The 18,014-nt window shown below is 42.9% G+C and overlaps 1 protein-coding gene across 2 annotated transcripts in view; it reads right to left on the reverse strand.

Moving 5' to 3' along the window:
• The window catches only part of top3b (DNA topoisomerase III beta), a 115,266-nt gene that overhangs the window by 51,761 nt on the left and 45,491 nt on the right, over window positions 1–18,014 (reverse strand). For both annotated transcript variants that reach the window (XM_061765118.1, XM_061765117.1), the window contains exons 9-14: window positions 17,238–17,392; window positions 10,157–10,262; window positions 7,423–7,569; window positions 7,072–7,245; window positions 6,181–6,309; window positions 3,092–3,241 (exon numbers count right to left, since the gene is read on the reverse strand). In XM_061765118.1, coding sequence (XP_061621102.1) covers window positions 3,092–3,241; window positions 6,181–6,309; window positions 7,072–7,245; window positions 7,423–7,569; window positions 10,157–10,262; window positions 17,238–17,392 — 861 coding nt within the window. The remainder of the gene's footprint in view (window positions 1–3,091; window positions 3,242–6,180; window positions 6,310–7,071; window positions 7,246–7,422; window positions 7,570–10,156; window positions 10,263–17,237; window positions 17,393–18,014) is intronic.

Raw genomic sequence — 18,014 nt, forward strand, 5'->3', positions numbered from 1 at the left:
TTCACACAGAAAAAACCTATTTACACCGCTGTTGATGTACAAATTTAAGATTAAAATAAAATTTGCCTCATTTCTTTGCTTTTTTGTTTTCACCTCCAACTTGATCCAGGCCCATCTCCACCTACACCTGATGCCTGCTTGAAGCTGTGCCACATGAATAGCATCCTCCTCTTTAAGCACACTCATTCTGTAAAATAATTGACTAAAATCTGTTTTACTTCATTTTTCACGATTACCAACTTCAAAGGCTAATCCCAAATGCAACCTCCTATCTTTATCATCTGTAAACTAATTAGATACTTGTAGCTGTGTTTCTGAATTAAGAGATGTTAGCGGATCAACTCTTGTTGCTGATGTTACGTGTACTTCGCGGGTCCGCTGGGACCACAACCAGGGCCACGACCCACAGCACCTCACCGCAAAAATACAAAAGACCAGTGCAACAAATACGGCACTGGCTGATCTGATGAGCAAATATGTTGCTTAAACGTAAGAGTCACAATAGAGGATGTCCGCTCCAGATGTAGGTAGAGTAGCCAAACATTGTACTCAAGTAAGAGTACTGTTACTTGACAATAATGTGACTCAAGTAAAGGTAAAAAGTAGTCCTCCAAAAAATTAGAGTAAAAAGCACACAGTGAAATAATTACTCAAAGTACTGAGTAAATAGTAACTTCAGATTTCTTTTAACCACAGCATGAAGATTAATAAACAAAGAATTAAAAAATAAAATGTGAATGTGGAAATTGTGATATTGCTGTGTGTGCGTGTGTGTGTATGTGTGTACGCACAATCAAAACTACATTATCTGCAATTTACAGCACTCAGGTTAGAAGTGAGCTGAAATATCCATGTTTGGGCAGAAAGTACCAAACGAATACTACAATACATGAAAGCTGTTGTTTTTGTTTGTCTAAATGTCATCGCGAGTAGCACGCCGTTGCCTGAATGGTAATGACGACCTTCCCAACATGGCCGCCACGTAGGCACGACAATCAGCCAGGCTGGCTTATCTAGTTATCATACCTATGCCCGGGAAAACCAATGGAAGACGTAGTGTGAGGTCAGGTGACTTTCTTGTGCCGTTTGATTGGTGAACTAGATATAAACGTCACTAGCGCTTAAATTGGATTGACGCAAACAGCGGCCAATGCGGAAGTTGAAGTCGTCTCGCTCACGAAATATTTGATTAATAAGCAATAATTGAAAAATAAAAGTAGCGAGCAACATTTAGACGATTGTAACGAAGTGAAAGTATCGTTACTTCTTCACAGCAAAAGCGGCGGAAGTGTATTTTTTGGTCTCGTCAACTCCTGTGACTTATCCAAACAAAGCAGGTCCCGAATGAACAGGCGGAACCTCAGGCGATGTGCGCACATATTAGTCCGCCGCGAAGTAATATTCAGAAAGTACATCTGTGTGGATGGTGGATGTGTGGAATGGATCAAACTGCCAGCATTCAAGGAGTACGAAACAGTCTACAACGTCAGCAATGGCGACCCACCCCCCCCTGCCCCCCCATATTTAGTTGGAACTTCTCAACCTCGCACACCAGCTCAGGCTCCTTCCCCAGCAGAGAGGTGACATTCCACATCCAAAGAATCAGCTTCTTTAGCCGGGGATCGGATCGCCAACGTCCCTCCCTTCGGCCACCGCCCAGCTCACATTGCACCCGACCCCTATGGCCCCTCCCACAGGTGGTGAGCCCATGGGCAGGGGGACCCACGTTACCCTTTCGGCTTGTGCCTGGCCGAGTCCCGTGCGTGCAGGCCTGGGTCCAAAGGTGGGCCCCGGTGACCCGTGTCCGGGCAAAGGAAAACGAGAGTCAATATTTTTCATTTTTTATAAGGGGTCTTTGAGCCGTACTTTGTCTCATCCCTCACCAAGGAACTGTTTTGCCATGGGTGACCCTACCAGGGGCACAAACCCCCAGACAACTTAGCTCCTAGGATTATTGGGACACATAAACCCCTCCACCACAATAAGGTTACGGCTCAAGGAGGGGTGACATGTACAATTTATCCAAAATGTTGCTTGAGTAAATGTAACAGACTAAATGTAGTGCGTTCCTACCCACCTCAGGCACGAGGACATTATCAGATCAGAAAAGGGGTTTGCCTAGGTAGATCTGTGAACAGGGCATTGCATATCAATAAAGACTAATGGTATTGTATTTTCACAAGAGTTGAATTGTTGCACTAATTAGGCTAAACTTGCGATATCGCCACTTAACATTAGTGCCCTCCTCAAATACACAACGTTCAGACACATTTGTGACAAAAATCTACACACACAAACTGCTATAAAATCATCATACATCAATCTATTTTTTAAACTATCAAAAATAGAACATCAATGGTAAAATGTTTGAATCTGATGGAAAATATTAAATATCGCTGCTTTTCGTCTAACTGAAATGCTAACATTAAAGCATACAAAGGTTAACAAATGTGGTTTATTGCCAACATGGCAATCTTTGGCCATGGTTTCAAGGGGGAGTACAGTGGACCCCACATACTCGTTGGCCACCTGTGGATTCACCTATTTACCGATTTTGTTTTTGCCAATTTAAATTTTGTTTTTGTTTTTCTGTCTTTGGAGGGGGGGGGGGGGGGGGGGGTAACTAACCCTGAGAACACCTATCGGTGATTTATACCCGCTCAATCAAATAATTTTTGCTATTCACAGTCCAGTCCCGTCCTTATCCCCTGCGAAGACCAGGAGTCCACTGTATTTGGAACTACTTATGAAAATACTAATGAAGTCAAATCATTTGTGTTCCTAATCTTTGGCAGGGCCAAGACTCTAAATACCACCAATCATCCTACCATTTATCATACATGATGGCAACTAATTCAGAGGTTGTTGTTTTTTAGTCGGGAAAACTCAATAATTCAAATACAAATGGTATTTAAAGGGTGAAAATCATAACATTTTCAACACTTTTCACTTTTATTGGTGCCTACAAATATGTGTGACAGCATCATGCCGTTGCTGTCTATATGAAATTACAAGAATAAGATCAACTTTTGCAGACCCTTCAACAATCTTGTGTCACAGTAATCCAAGGACTTAAATGTTGCAAACTTACCACAGATGGAGTCCACAAAATAGTGAAACTTCCTCTTGAAGATATCCAATGCATGCTGGAGTACTTCCTGGAAGTGGGCCTTACCAAGTGCAATTAGATTGAGTTGCTTTTCAACAGCACTGCGAATGGTGGGGAGTACAAGCTCTGCATCTGTGAAAGAGACACACATGCATTAAGACCTTCACAGTTGCAGTTTCCAACTATTTAATCAACGAAATTGTTATTTTTTGATGTCATATCTCAAATCATGATAAATATGGGCCTATGTGCAGAATCAACGGTATATAATGATGACTGAACTTATAATTTACGGTCACTTTAGTAAATTTGATGTTTCAGAAGTGTGTATCAAACTGGTAGCCCTTTGATATAATCAGTACCTAAGAAGTAGCTCTAACTTTCAAAAAAGGTTGGCGACCCCAACTCGAGGGAAATTACTTCAACAAGAGCGAATTGGAGTCAGGAATTTGCCAACCGAGAGTCGCATCAATATGAAGAGACTGGAGGTGTTGGTTGAAGCCACCCTAAACACACGACACTTTTGAGTTTGCTGTTCTCAAGAAGTATCGCCTTATGTTACATGCTTCTGCAAAAGGTCTCTCAAAAAAATCTACAAACATGAATTGTTAACTTGCATGAAGTGGTGACGGTTGACAAAGAAGTCTACTGTCTTTGATGTTCAAAGAGTGAAACATTTAAAGGGGTCTGAATACTTTACGTACCCACTGCATATATGGAATGTATTCAGACCCTTAAAATTTTTTTTTTATATAAAGTAATTTAAGTTCATTTTTTCCCTCACTAATGCACACACAGCACCCCATATTGACAGAAAAAAAAATGAATTTTTGCAGATTTATTAAAAAAGAAAAACTGAAATATCACACACACACAAGTATTCAGACCCTTTGCTGTGACACTCATTTAACTCGGGTGCTGTTCATTTCTTCTGATCGTCCTTGAGATGGTTCGACACCTTCATTGGAGTCCAGCTGTGTTTGATTATACTGATTGGTCTATATAAGACCTTACAGTTCACAGTGCATGTCAGAGAAAATCAGAATCATGGGGTCAAAGGAACTGCCTGAAGAGCTCAGAGACAGAATTGTGGCAAGGCACAGATCTGGCCAAGGTTACAAAAAAATGTCTGCTGCACTTAAGGTTCCTAAGAGCACAGTGGCCTCCATAATCCTGAAATGGAAGACGTTTGGGACGACCAGAACCCTTCCCAGAGCCTGAGCCAAACGGGGGAGAAGAGCCTTGGTGAGAGAGGTAAAGAAGAACACACACTCTCTCTCTCTCTCTCTCTCTCTCTCTCTCTCTCTCTCTGTCTCTCTCTCTCTCTCTCTCTCTCTCTCTGTCTCTCTCTCTCTCTCTCTCTCTCTATATATATATATATATATATATCTATATATCCATCCATCCATTTTCTGAGCCGCTTCGAGTCCGACTTACTGCCAGTAATGCGGACCACACTCTGATACTGGTCGTACAGGGACCGAACAGCCCGTATCAGGCCACCACCATAGTCTTCCAATCCAGAGGCACTGTCCCCGGTGTCCACGCGCTGTTGCAGAGGCGTGTCAACCAGGACAGCCCCCCAATATCCAGAGCCTTTAGCAACTCTGGGCGAATTCATCCACCGAGGAGCTTTTCAACCACCTCGTTGACATCAACCCCAGAGAAACGAGAGCCCGCCTGAGAGACCCCAGACTCTGCTTCCTCATGGGAAGGCATGTCAGTGGAATTGAAGAGGTCTTCGAAGTATTCTCCCCACCGGCTCCCGACATGCTGAGTCGAGGTCAGCAGTGCCCCACCCTCACTATACACATTGTTGATGCTGCACTGCTTCCCCCTCCTGAGATACCGGATGGTGGACCAGAATTTCCTCGAAGCCGTCCGGAAATCGTTCTCCATGGTCTCACCAAACTCCTTCTATGTCCGGGTTTTTGCCTCAGCGACCAGCAAAGCTGTATTCCGCTTGGCCAGCCGGTACCCATCAGCTGCCTTGGGAGTCCCACAAGCCAAAAAGGCCCGATAGGACTCCTTCTTCAGCTTGATGGCATCCCTCACCGCTGGTGTCCACCAACGGGCTCGGGGATTGCCGCCAGGACAGGCATCAACCACCTTATGGCCACAGCTCCAGTCGGCCGCCTCAACAATGGATGCCCGACACTTGGTCCATTCTGACTTAATGTCCCTCGCCTCCCTTGGGACGTGGGAAAGGTTCTGGCGGAGGTGCGAGTTGAAGATCCTTCTGACTGGGGACTCTGTCAGATGTTCCCAGCAGACACTCACAATACATTTGGGTCTGCCAGGTCAAACCTGCATCTTCCCCCACCATTGGAGCTCACTCACAAACACGTGGTGATCGGTTGATAGCGCCGCCACTCTCTTCACCCGAGTGTCCATGGCCGCAAGTCCGATGACACGACCAAAAGTGCCAAGTGCACGTGGACAGCCTTATTTCTGAAAATAGTGTTCGTGATGGACAATTCGTGACGAGCACAGAAGTCCAATAACAGAACATCACTCAGGAACTGATCGGGGGGGGATGGCGTTTGTCTCGTTCACACCCTTCCTGGTCTAGATATATACACTGTATATAATTTTTCCAGCTCCGAAATAGGGTTTCACAATGGAAATTGAAAGGTTTTAATCACGTGCCTTATACTGAGGATGTCCATCTATCCTTAGTTTTTAATGCCTTACATACATTGAAAGACATGAACAACAGCCCATATCTATCAGCACTCTCACACACATGGTGAATGGCTCTCTTCACGTCGTTGTGGTTAAATGTAATTTATTTATGACAAGGCCAAAGTCTATTTTGTGTACATTAGGCCATATTTTGGTACAAAATTTATTATTTGTAATAATTTAAGTTTGATATGATTGTTCTGCAGGAGATCATTGTGTTACTCACTGGTCATACATTCTGAACCACAATCAAGAGCACTTGTGTTGTAGCGCCTTACTTTCCCTGTTCACCATCTAATCGTAACACAAAATCCAACGCAGAAGCCACACAGAGAGACAACCGATTAAGAGAAAGTTCTTCATAAATCTGAGGCCAGATAGTATACCTATCTTGTAGTAGCCATGTACTAGGACAATTCCCAGGTTCGTAGGCTTCAACTTGCGTCCATTCTCTACTGTTACATAGTTCCTTTGACAGACGTTGTTTATGTGGACAGGGATACTGGCATCAGTACCTGCAGGAGAAAAATGGAAGTAATAATCTGATTTTTGGAAGCTGCATTTTCCCACTGCTTTCTCTTTATCTCATCACTAGAAATACTGTGAAAAAAGGGTGCTCAGTGTGGCCTGACAGTGCTATTCGCTGCTTGTGACCCCTGACTCAACCAAATTATTGACCTGCAGTGGAATCAAGATGAACAGAGGTCCTAATTTTTCTTCTTATTTAAAGTAATTAAATCATGCATTTACTGTACAGGCATATGGATTTTAACATAATTGCTCAGGGAAACTCGACTGGACACTTATAGTAGCCTTTAAAATTATCAAGGTAGTTATTAATTTGTAATGTCTGGTGCATTCAAATGATGTTCTTCTCAAAGCAGTAAACCCCCTCCAATTATGCTTATCTATGGCTTATCCTGATCACTCTCCTTATTAGTACCCGTAGGCTGATCATCTGGGCTGTGTCTGACTTCTACTTTCTCCTCTAGCCAGAATATCTTGCTCCCTAATTGAGGTGAGACCGGCATGACCACAGTCTACGTTTAAAGAGGTCCTACTTTGCAGGGATATTGGTGCGGCAGTAGCTCATATCTAAGAACTTAAGCTTTGGAACTGAAGGGTCAAGGTTTGAATCAATCGATACCTCTGAAACTTTGCTCAGGGATTACAAAGGATTCTATTCCAAGGGCAATATTATGCAGTCACTATATACTTGTTGTGCTTCTAATGAATGAAAACAACATTTCTAGCACAAAGGCGGTTCTTAGAACTACCGATGCCGTGTTTTTCCATAAGAGTGATGAGTTCAGCCTCAGTCAAGTAGTCTGGGGGAGTAGTCTGCTTTTCCACAAGCTTGATCTCATCTACTGTGAAAATGTCTCCACTTTCACAGACAGGCAGGTCTTCTTCAAGAGAGATTCCCTGCCATGGCATCAAAGCCGTGTACCCTGGGAATAAAACAAGATTTTACGTTTTGATTTTTAGATAAGTGGACTACTACAACATTAGATGTACAGCCAGGTGACAAAGAACATTTTTCAACCAAGGAAACCCAAATGCAAAGTGTTGCGGGAAATAATTAAGCTGTCATCAGTGAAAACAATTGTCGAGATTGAACCATTTACCTGATGAGATTAGGGTTTTTCCACTACATGTGAACGCTTCTGTGCCAATGTTGAAGGCAATGGTTGTCTGCAGATATTTGCAGTCCTGACTGACAGTGGCAATGAAATGTCTTGTGATGTACTCATAAAGGCGCCATCCATCACTTCCTTTGGAGAAAATAAGCAGAGCTAATTAAGCAGAGCTAATTAAGCAGTGCGAAACATTAGTTCAAAGTTGAACATCTCTCCACCAAGGGAGACAGAGCGCTCAGCTGCTCTTTCCCCGCCTATAACCACGGGCAAAAAATATGGACTCGCTGCTCCTGGAGGATGAACATTTAAATGTATAATTTGGGAGAAAAAAGGAAAATTATAAAACTTCAAGAAGGTAAAACATCACAGAATTTTGCATAACACGTTGGTTGTTCCCAGTCAGCAGTGTCTAAAATCTGGACCAAAAATAAACAAAATAGGAAAGTTGTGAATATAGAAAACTTAAAGATGTCTTCTACCCTTCTACCTATGTAGAATGCATTTTTACAAAGCATGATTTTGCTTCTACCCATATGGTCAAAACATGAAGTATTATCTGTATTTTGTTAGTTTTTTCAAATAATTATTCTGAAGTTTAGCACTTTATTTGAACACGTAATACTTTTTATTTTACTTTTTATTTACTTGCTTTTATTTTGAAATTCACAGCACTAGTTTTATTTAGTAAATGTGAAAATACACAGTTGTGATCATGTTTGATTACTCAGGGAGAATTTGTAAGATGGGTACAATTCTTTAAAGAAAACAAAGGGCCAGGCGAAACATTTAATTTTATTTTAATTGGATTGAAATTAAACTGTCAAGCATTTCAGAAAAGCATTATCATTACACAAATTATAACCACAAAGAAATTAGTGATGTTTGTTGTTCAGTCATCAGTTGTATTTAAAAATATATATATATTTCACAAATTCTGCCAGGGTATATAAACTTATAAGCACAACTGTACATATGCAGTCATACGTACCCCTGTCATATTGGAATGAAAGTGTAGGCTACACCTTTTTCATAACCTCTAGGTGGTGGTGCCATATTAGAATGAAAATGTACACCTCTCTCATAACCTCTAGGTGGCAGTAAAATATTGGAATGAAAGTACGGCTTTTTCATAACATCTAGATGGCGGCATACATTTATAAAATGTGAACGTTTTTTTTCATTTCCCACTATACCCATGTATTATGTGTAATATTTTTTGGGGGGGAAATGCGGATAATACATGAGAAATTACGGTACATACAGAAAAGTCAAACCAAAGCCATCCTTAACACCTCAACAGAAGAAAACAAGGCTACAGTGGGCTAAAGAAAAGCAATCATGGACTGTGGGTGACTGGATGAAAGTGATATACAGTGATGAATCCCGCATCTACATCGGCCAAGGTGATGATGCTGGAACTTTTGTTTAGTGGCGATTTATGAAGGTGATTGCCTGAAGAAAACATGCAAATTTACACACTCACTCACAACATCATTGACGACGTGGGGGTGAAAGTCAGGTAAAGGCACAGGGGAGATGGCAGTCATTATATCCTGAATAAAAATAGTATAATGTCAATGTCATGGCCTGCAAAAAGTGCCATCGAAAATCTGGTGTGAATGAAAGAAAATGCTCAATGACATGGCTTTAACTTCCAAAGCTGGAAACAGAAATCAGAGAAAATTGGAGCCTGATTGATGAAGAATACTCTGCTTGTCACTGGCTAAGTCCATGCCTCAGAGACTGCAAGCTGTTATAAAAACCAGAGGTGGTGCAAAGAAGTACTAGTGGTGTCATTTTGTGTTGTGTTTTTTTTGTTGTTAGTTTTTCCTGATTCCATAATTTTTTTCCTCAGAACTGAGGGATTCCACATTTTTTTTCCTCAACTAATTGTGACTACATCAATTTTCTTTCTTGCGTTTCTGGAAGCCAAAATTAACATCCCAATTTTGAACAAAAAATGTTTGTGGAGGATCCACAATTTTTCCTTTTATCTCCAAAAATAAACATTTACATTTTTATTTTTGCCATGGGTTGTATGTAAGCCTTACCAGCTCATCTGCACAATACTGATTAATTTACTCTACAGCTCCAGCCTCAAAACATACCCTTTGAGAACAGCCCATCTGTTTATCGGATCTTATCTTTGCTCAATTAAACTTGTTTACTGATCATCTTAATTGACCTTTTGCATACGCATTAATTGTATTGCATTGTTCATTTTGTTATTTATGCTTTGTGCAGTCTTTGAGTCCCCAGTAGGTGACTATAAATAACTATTAACACAGTACATAGTAAACATTTGAAACAATCCTTTTACACTTTCAAGGTATATTTATCTTCAAATACCACAATTTGTTTTAAGAAAAAATTTAAAAAAATTTAAAACATCAATCTAGCAAGTAAGTCCATGAATAGATACCGTATGCATTCATTCATTCATCTTCCGTTCCGCATATCCTCACTAGGGTCGCGGGCGTGCTGGAGCCTATCCCAGCTATCCTCGGGCGAGAGGATACACCCCGAACTGGTCTATGTGCCCTGCCAATCGCAGGGCACATAGAAACACACAACCATTCGCACTCACATTCACACCTACGGGCAATTTAGAGTCCACCGTATGCATGTAAAAAGTAATTCTCAACATATCCTTGAAGATGTCTAAGTGTAGGTGTTCCATATATTTTTATCAAGTATGAAATACTGTAGCTCTGAGACCCACCTAATTCTACTTCTGAGGCAGTATGCATGGGAGTTATAGGTGGATGATCTCCAACATCAACTCCTTTCTTAGGATGGTTTATTCCGTTTGATAGTAGATTTTTCACCTAGTGATTAAAAAAAGCCACATACAGTTTGGATTATACAGTTATCATGTACAGTCACGTGAAAAATAAAGTTCACAATCTAAATTTAACATGTACCCTTCAAAAGTATTGGTGAGGACCAATGAAACCAATTCCTTTATATTTGTTGTCGGCAAGGTAAGGCAAATCTATTTATATAGCGCATTTCATACACAGTACAAGGTAAATCAATGTGCTTTACATGAATAAAAGCATTTAAAAAGAAAGAGCAAAAGACATTAACAAACAGAGAAAAATTAAAGCTTAAAAGTACTCGCCCAGACTAGACTGAAAACATTTTGATTTGACACCAAAAGATGAGGCAAGAGAGCTACAGTGCCGTGAAAATTATTTGCCCCCTTTTCAGATTCTTATATTTTTTTTATAGTTTCCCCACTTTGTTTAATATCTTCAAACTATTGTAAATATCAGACAAAGGTAACCTAAGAAAACATAAAATACCATTTTTAAATGATTTTATTTATTAAGGGAAAAAAACTGCACCTCAACCTGGCCGTGTGGAAAAAGTAATTGCCCACCTTGTTAAATCAAGAATTAACTGTGGCAAATCACAATTTCGGGTTCATTTTCACTGACCACACCCATGCATGATTACCTCCGGACATGTTCAATAGAGAAATCACTTAAATAGTGAACCTGTGTGACAAAATGAAGTAAACAAAAGGATCCCAGCAACAAAATGCCACGATCCAAAGAAACTCAAGAACATTGCCATTTATTTCTTAAATGGCATCTATGCCAGAGCTCCAAGGCAAAAACCAGAGCTGACCGAAAAGGACATGAAGGCTCATCTTACTTTTGCATAAAAACATCTGAATGATTCCCAAGAAAGTTCAACTTTTTGGAAGATGTGTGTCCTGTTACATCTGGCGTAAATGTAACACAGCATTTTTAGAAAAAGAACATCATACCAACAGTCAAACATGGTGGTGGTAGTGTGATGATCTGGGGCTGCTTTGCTCCTTCAGGACCTGGAAAACTTGTTGTGATTGATAGAACCATGAATGTTGCTCTTTACCAGAAAATCCTGGAGGAGAATATTCAGCCATCAGTTTGTGACCTTAAGCTAAAACGGACTTAAGTTCTGCAGCAGGAAAACGACATTTCTTGACCAATATGTTCATAAAGATGTCAAGTAACACATTAAAATATTTAAATTAAACTCCTGTGGGAAAATCCGTGAGAGCTGCTGAAAGTTGGGCTACCTGGAACCTTCTTTGTGAAAAACTGAAAATGTTTACCGCTGCCCTGAGCAGATTGTGAGGGTTCAAACTAGTGGTTTTACAGGGTTCTGAATGAATTGAAAACATGTTTTGCACTAAAACCACTCCTTAGTGGGAAAATGAGCACACACACTTTTACATGTAAATTTAATAGTAGCTTCATTAATTTATTTCAACATCTTAAATGGTCCCCTCCCTGAGCCGTCACCTTATCGTGATGGAGGGGTTTGTATGTCCCAGTGATCCTTTGAGCTAAACTGTCTAGGGTTTATGCCCCTGGCAGGGTCACCCATGGCAAACAAGTCCAAGCTGAGGGACCAGACAAAGCACGGCTAAAAGACCCCCTATGATGAATAAATTAAATGGATATAGGTTTCCCTTGACCGGACGCGGGTCACCAGGGCCCCCCTCTGGACCAAGGCCTGGAGGTGGGGCTCGAAGGAGAGTGCCTGGTGGCCGGGCTTGCACCATGGGGCCCGATCGGGCACAGCCTGAAAGGGTAACGTGGGTCCCCCCTTCCCATTGGCTCACCACCTGTGGGAGGGGCCATAGGGGTCGCGTGGCCGAATGCAGGGACCTTGGCGATCCGATCCCCGGCTACAGAAGCTGGCTCTAGGGACGTGGAATATCACCTCTCTTACAGGGAAGGAGCCCCAGCTGGTGTGTGAGGTTGAAAAGATTCAACTAAATAAAGTCGACCTCGACTCTACACACAGCTTGGGCTCTGATACCAGTCCTCTTGAAACGGGTTGGACTCTCTTCCACTCTGGAGTTGCTTACGGTGTGAGGCGGCGAGCAGGTGTGGCTATACTTATTGCCCCCTGGCTCGGCGCCTGTACATTGGGGTTCACCCGGTGGACGAGAGGGTAGCCTCCCTCCGCCTTCGGGTCGGGGGACGGGTCTTGACTGTTGTTTGTGCCAATGCACCACCTCCGGCAGAACTTCACCCACCTCCCACAAGAGGCGGGGGAAATTTAGGTCGAGTGGACCATGTTCTCCGCCTCCATTGCTGAGGCAGCCAACCGGAGCGGTGGCCGTAAGGTAGTCGGTGCCTGTCGTGGCGGCAACTCCCGAACCTGTTGGTGAACACTAGCGGTGAGGGATGCCGTCAAGCTGAAAAGTAGTTCTATTGGGCCTTTTTGTGGGACTCCTGAGGCAGCTGATGGGTGAGGCCATGGAGAACGACTTCCAGACAGCTTTGAGGTAATTCTGGTCTATCATCCGGCGTCTCAGGAGAGGGAAGCAGTGCACCATCAACACTGTGTATAGTGGGAAGGGGGCACTGCTGTCCTCGACTCGGGACGTTCTAAGTCAGTAAGGAGAATACTTTGAAGACCTCCTCAATTCCACCGACCCGCCTTCCCATGAGGAAGCAAAGTCTGGGGTCTCTGATGCGGGCTCTCTTATCTCTGGGGTTGAGGTCACCAAGGTGGTTAAAAAGGTCCAGAGCCCCGTGGGTGGATGAGATTTGGCCCGTTTCGGGGCTGTCTGGTTTACACGCCTCTGCAACATTGAGGGCAGTGCCTCTGGATTGGCAAACTGGGGTGGTGGTCCACCTTTTAAGAAGGGGCACCGGAGGGTGTGTTCCAACTACAGGGGGGTCACACTCCTCAGCCTCCCTGGTAAAGTCTATTCAAGGGTCCATTGGGAAGTTGAATCTCAGATTCAGGAGGAGCGGTGTGGTTTTCGTACTGCCCATGGAACAGTGGACCAGCTCTACACTCTTGGCAGGGTCCTCGAGGGGTAATGTGAGTTCGCCCAACCAGTCTACATGTGTTTTGTGGACTTGGAAAATGCGTTCGACCGTGTCCCTCAGGAAGTCCTATGGGGGGTGCTTCGGGAGTATGCGGTCCCAAATCCCCTGATACGGACGGTTTGCTCCCTCTACGACCAGTGTCAGAGTTTGGTCCGCATTGCTGGCAGTAAGTCGGATTTGTTTACGGTGAGGGTTGGACTTCGCCAATGCTACCCTTTGTCACCAATTATGTTCATAACTTTTATGGACAGGATTTCTAGGTGCAGCCGAGGCATAGATGGGGTCCGGGTTGGTGGCCTCAGTATCGCATCTCTGCTTTTTGCAGATGATGTGGTTCTGTTGGCTTCATCAAGCCGTGATCGCCAACTCTCACTGGAGTAGTTCACAGCCGAGTGTGAAGCAGGCGGGATGAAAATCAGCACCTCAAAATCTGAGACCATGGTACTTAGTCGGAAAAGGGTGGCGTGCCCTCTCCAGGTCGGGGATGAGATCCTGCCCCAGCTGGAGGAGTTCAAGTATATTTGGGTCTTGTTCACGAGTGAGGGAAGAATGGAACGGGAGATCAACACGTGGATTGGTGCAGCGTCTGCAGTGATGCGGATTTTGTATCGGTCCATTGTGGTGAAGAAGGAGCTAAGCCGAAAGGCAAAGCTCTCAATTTACTGGTCGATCTCCATTCCTACACTGACCCATGGTCACGATCTGTGAGCCGTGACCGAAAGAACAAAATCCCGGATAGAAGCGGCCGAAATGAGTTTTCTCCGCAGCGTGTCCGGGCTCTGCCTTAGAGATAGGGTGAGAAGTTCAGTCATCCAGGAGGGGCTCAGAGTACAGCCGCTCCTCCTCCGCATTGCTAAGAGCCACTTGAGGTGGCTCGGGCATCTGATTAGGATGCCTCCTGGACGCCTCGCTGGTGAGGTGTTCCAGACATGACCCCGGGGATGACCCAGGACACACTGGAGAGACTATGTCTCCCGGCTGGCCTGGGAACGCCTTGGGATCCCCCCGGAAGAGCTGGACGAAGTGGCTTGCGAGAGGCAAGTTTGGGCTCCCCTGCTAAAGCTACTGTCCCCGCGACCCGACCCCGGATAAGTGGAAGAAAATGGATGGATGGATGGATGGACGTGTGGGGTTTCCACAGATAAAATACCGGTAATCTTTCAAAATTTGAAAAGTCCCCGTGTGTTGTACACCAGGTCTGAGGGAGTCAACACAATCAGCTGGCTCTCTGAAATTGTGTGGCTGAATATTTGTGTGTTTGAAGAGTTTGCTTTTGTTTGTTTTTCATTTAAATTACAAGTCGCAGTATTGCCTCAACCTCTTTTATAGTGACTCCCAAATTTAGTTGTCATTTGGTTCAAGGGCCACTTCTTTTGTTTATTTATCATTTTGATAGAACTATTGGGTTGTAGGGATTAATTTAAAAACGTAAGAATCCTTTTGTTCAGAACTTAAGTTTTAAAACCAGCAACACAGTATAAGAAGTTGTCATGGGGAAACGCACAGATTTGTGCTTAAATCGTCCATTTGCATGTTTGATGCACAAACCTATGATTTAATGTGTTCATACTTGTTTTTGTTTGTTCTCTGCAAACAAATTTAGAACACTTTCAAAACATGCGTACGTACAAAAAATACCGGATAATACATCAAAAATCCTTCAAACACATGCACACCATATCGGAACTCTAGTCATTCATAAAAACAAACTTTGGCGATAATAACCAAATCCAGAAATCTACCGTATTTTCACGACCATAAGGCGCACTTAAAAGTCTTACATTTTCTCCAAAATGGACAGGGCGCCTTATAATGCGGTGCGCCTTATGTGTGCACCGAGTTCCAAAATCTGTAAATGTTGTGTGACTTTGAGGAGTGCTCCGCTTGACTGACTGGGAGCATTTCCTGCCGACACGCTGCTTATATAGAGGAAAAGCAGACGTGACTGAGGACAGCATGCGGACGTAAAGGGGGAAGGATGCGCGTGACAGAGGACACTAAAGACACGCCCCCAGTAGGTATATAGTTCCGGTATGTGCATTGGTTTGGCTAAGTACCCCCGAAAATGGACACTAAAGACACGCCCCCAATAGGTATATAGTTCCGGTATGTGCATTGGTTTGGCTAAGTACCCCCGAAAATGGCACCTACGAAGAGACACGCTTACGAAGCACAGTTTAAACTGCAAGCTATTAGTTACGCGGAGGAACATGGGAATCGAGCAGCCGCGAGAGAATTCAAGATCAACGAATCCATGGTTCGCAAGTGGAGGAAGCAGGAAAACGAGCTTCGCCAAGTCAAGAAGACGAAGCTGAGTTTCCGCGGAAGAACAAGGCGAGGTGGCCCGAGTTGGAAGACCAACTCGAGCAATGGATTAATGAGCAAAGAACAGCCAGGAGAAGCGTCTCTGCAGTCACCATTCGACTGAGGGGAATAACTCGGAGCTTGGCATCGTTCCGGGAGGCTGGACATCCGTGTAAACAGGGCGTTCAAAGTGAAGTTGTGAGCGGCGTGGGAGCCATGGATGACAGATGGCGAACACAGCTTTACTAACAGTAGGAGGCAGCGCCGGGCGAGTTACAATTTGTGAATGGATTGTGGATGCTTGGACTAACGTGTCTGCTTGCACTGTTGTTTGAGCTTTCGTAAAAGCCGGCATCATTTCTGAGGAGCCGCACGGCAACGAGACTGACTCCGAAAATGACGAGAGGGAACCCGGCGTGTTTGATGGAGAACTTGCCCAGCTGTTAATTTCGGATACAGAAGATGAGTACTTTGAAGGATTTGTGGATGAGGATTGATCAAAAAATTATGTGAGTACATTGTTAAATACTTCAATAAAGTACAACCGAACTCCGTTTTGCTCCAGCTGCCTTTTTAAAAACATTGTTTTAGCGTGTATGCATGCTAGCGTATATTTTACCATGCCTGCGCCCAATAATGCACCTTATGTATGTGTTAAATATAGAAATAGACCCCGTAACTGAGACTGCGCCTTTTAATGCGGTGCGCCTTATGGTCGTGAAAATACAGTACTCATCGGTTAAGTGTCCTAAATAACAATTAAAAGGACACTTCTCATCACTTTTACCCTCGTCCCGTTCAAGCGCTGCCTTGTACAGTAGGATATGTGCATTTATGTGTCCCTCTCCGGCTGTCTGCGTGCGCAGTCGACGTTTTCACTCGAGGAAGCGCTATCAGACCAGCCACACCTAGTTTTTCCAAGGCTTCAGTATTCTTTCTAATCCTACAAAAATCTGATTGTTATTTTTCTGTGATTCTGTAAGTGCAGATATGATGTAAATTGATCTATTCAAACACACACTGCCACGGCGTGAATTACGATGCAATCCGGCTGGCATATATTGCTCGTATATTTCCTTTCAATTCCAAAGCTAATTTCATGAATCTTAGAAACTATAAATGCCTCTTTGCTATGGTATATGCATTCCTTACTATGTACCGTATGGAGTGTTTGCTCATTCTCAGCTCTTAAATTGTTTTTGTATGGTTGTTTTGTGCCACATTCGGTAATTCTACTTTGAAATTAATCATCAGTGATTAACATGACAATTATATTTTGTCAGTTTCTGTGTTTATCAAGCTTTCTGATGATACCAACCTTTTGAATAGCAGATAAAGATTCAGAAAGTTATTAAACATTTGGATCAGCCACCTCTTGTGGGAAAAAAAGCTCTGCACATTGGCTGACATGCGTCAGATGGAAGCCCTTTTAAAGTGACATAGCGGCACGGTTCATCCAGAAATTCTGATGGGCTAATTTAGACAATTTTCTGAAGAATACTTATTATTGTCATTTCACATTTGATATAGACCAGCAATTAAAAAGTTAATTCTCCAGACTACATATGTCTCCTTTAATAAATTTAATGATTTGTGATGCAAGCATTGAATACATCAAGCAACAAATCTGCTTCGGCATACTCAATCTCTCACCTCCTCTCCCCAAAAACGAGAGTTGATCTGCTGCTTCAGTGTTCCTTTAAGGTCAAAATTTTCTGGATAGTGCGTCGTTTCCGTCCGAGGATAGCTGATGTAGCCCTGTGTGTACAAACGCTCAGCAATCTGCATAGTATACTGTGGAGCCATACCTGCGACATAATAAAAAAAAAAATAATAATCTAATAAGACCACACAACTGACAGAAAGGACAAGAATAAAATAGTTCACATTGTTGTTTTACAATACATGGATTGTTAGAAATACTGTATTTTTTACGAAGCTACTTTTTTATTTATTTTTCTTAACAACAAACGTCTACTAGAGGTGGAGGCCCGGCCGCCCGTGTGGCACAGGGGCGATTTTGAGGCCACCGGGTTTCTCAAGCTCCTTATCGCTGATCCGCCATGCTTTCTTGTGCAGATTTAAAACGAACAAAAAAAATTATCTTTTTTAAATAAATAGCCGCTAAATCGCGGAGGTCTGGGATCCCTAAAACATATACATGGATAATCATTTGACCAAACGTAATGTACGGAAAAAAAAAAAAAACAACAACATACATGGATGGCTAACTGGTAAATTTTCATTAAACTGAATGGAACACCAGAGGATTTCAAATCTTCCAGCATCAGAGACATCAAGGAACTGGACAAATAATAACCATCATAAAAAGTAAGAAACAAACATGATACAGTGGGGCAAAAAAAGTATTTTGTCAGCCACCAATTGTGCAAGTTCTCCCACTTAAAAATATGAAAGAGAATTTTCATC

The sequence above is a fragment of the Phyllopteryx taeniolatus genome, unplaced genomic scaffold (genome assembly GCF_024500385.1).
Source record: "Phyllopteryx taeniolatus isolate TA_2022b unplaced genomic scaffold, UOR_Ptae_1.2 contig_25, whole genome shotgun sequence".
Lineage (NCBI taxonomy): Eukaryota > Metazoa > Chordata > Actinopteri > Syngnathiformes > Syngnathidae > Phyllopteryx > Phyllopteryx taeniolatus.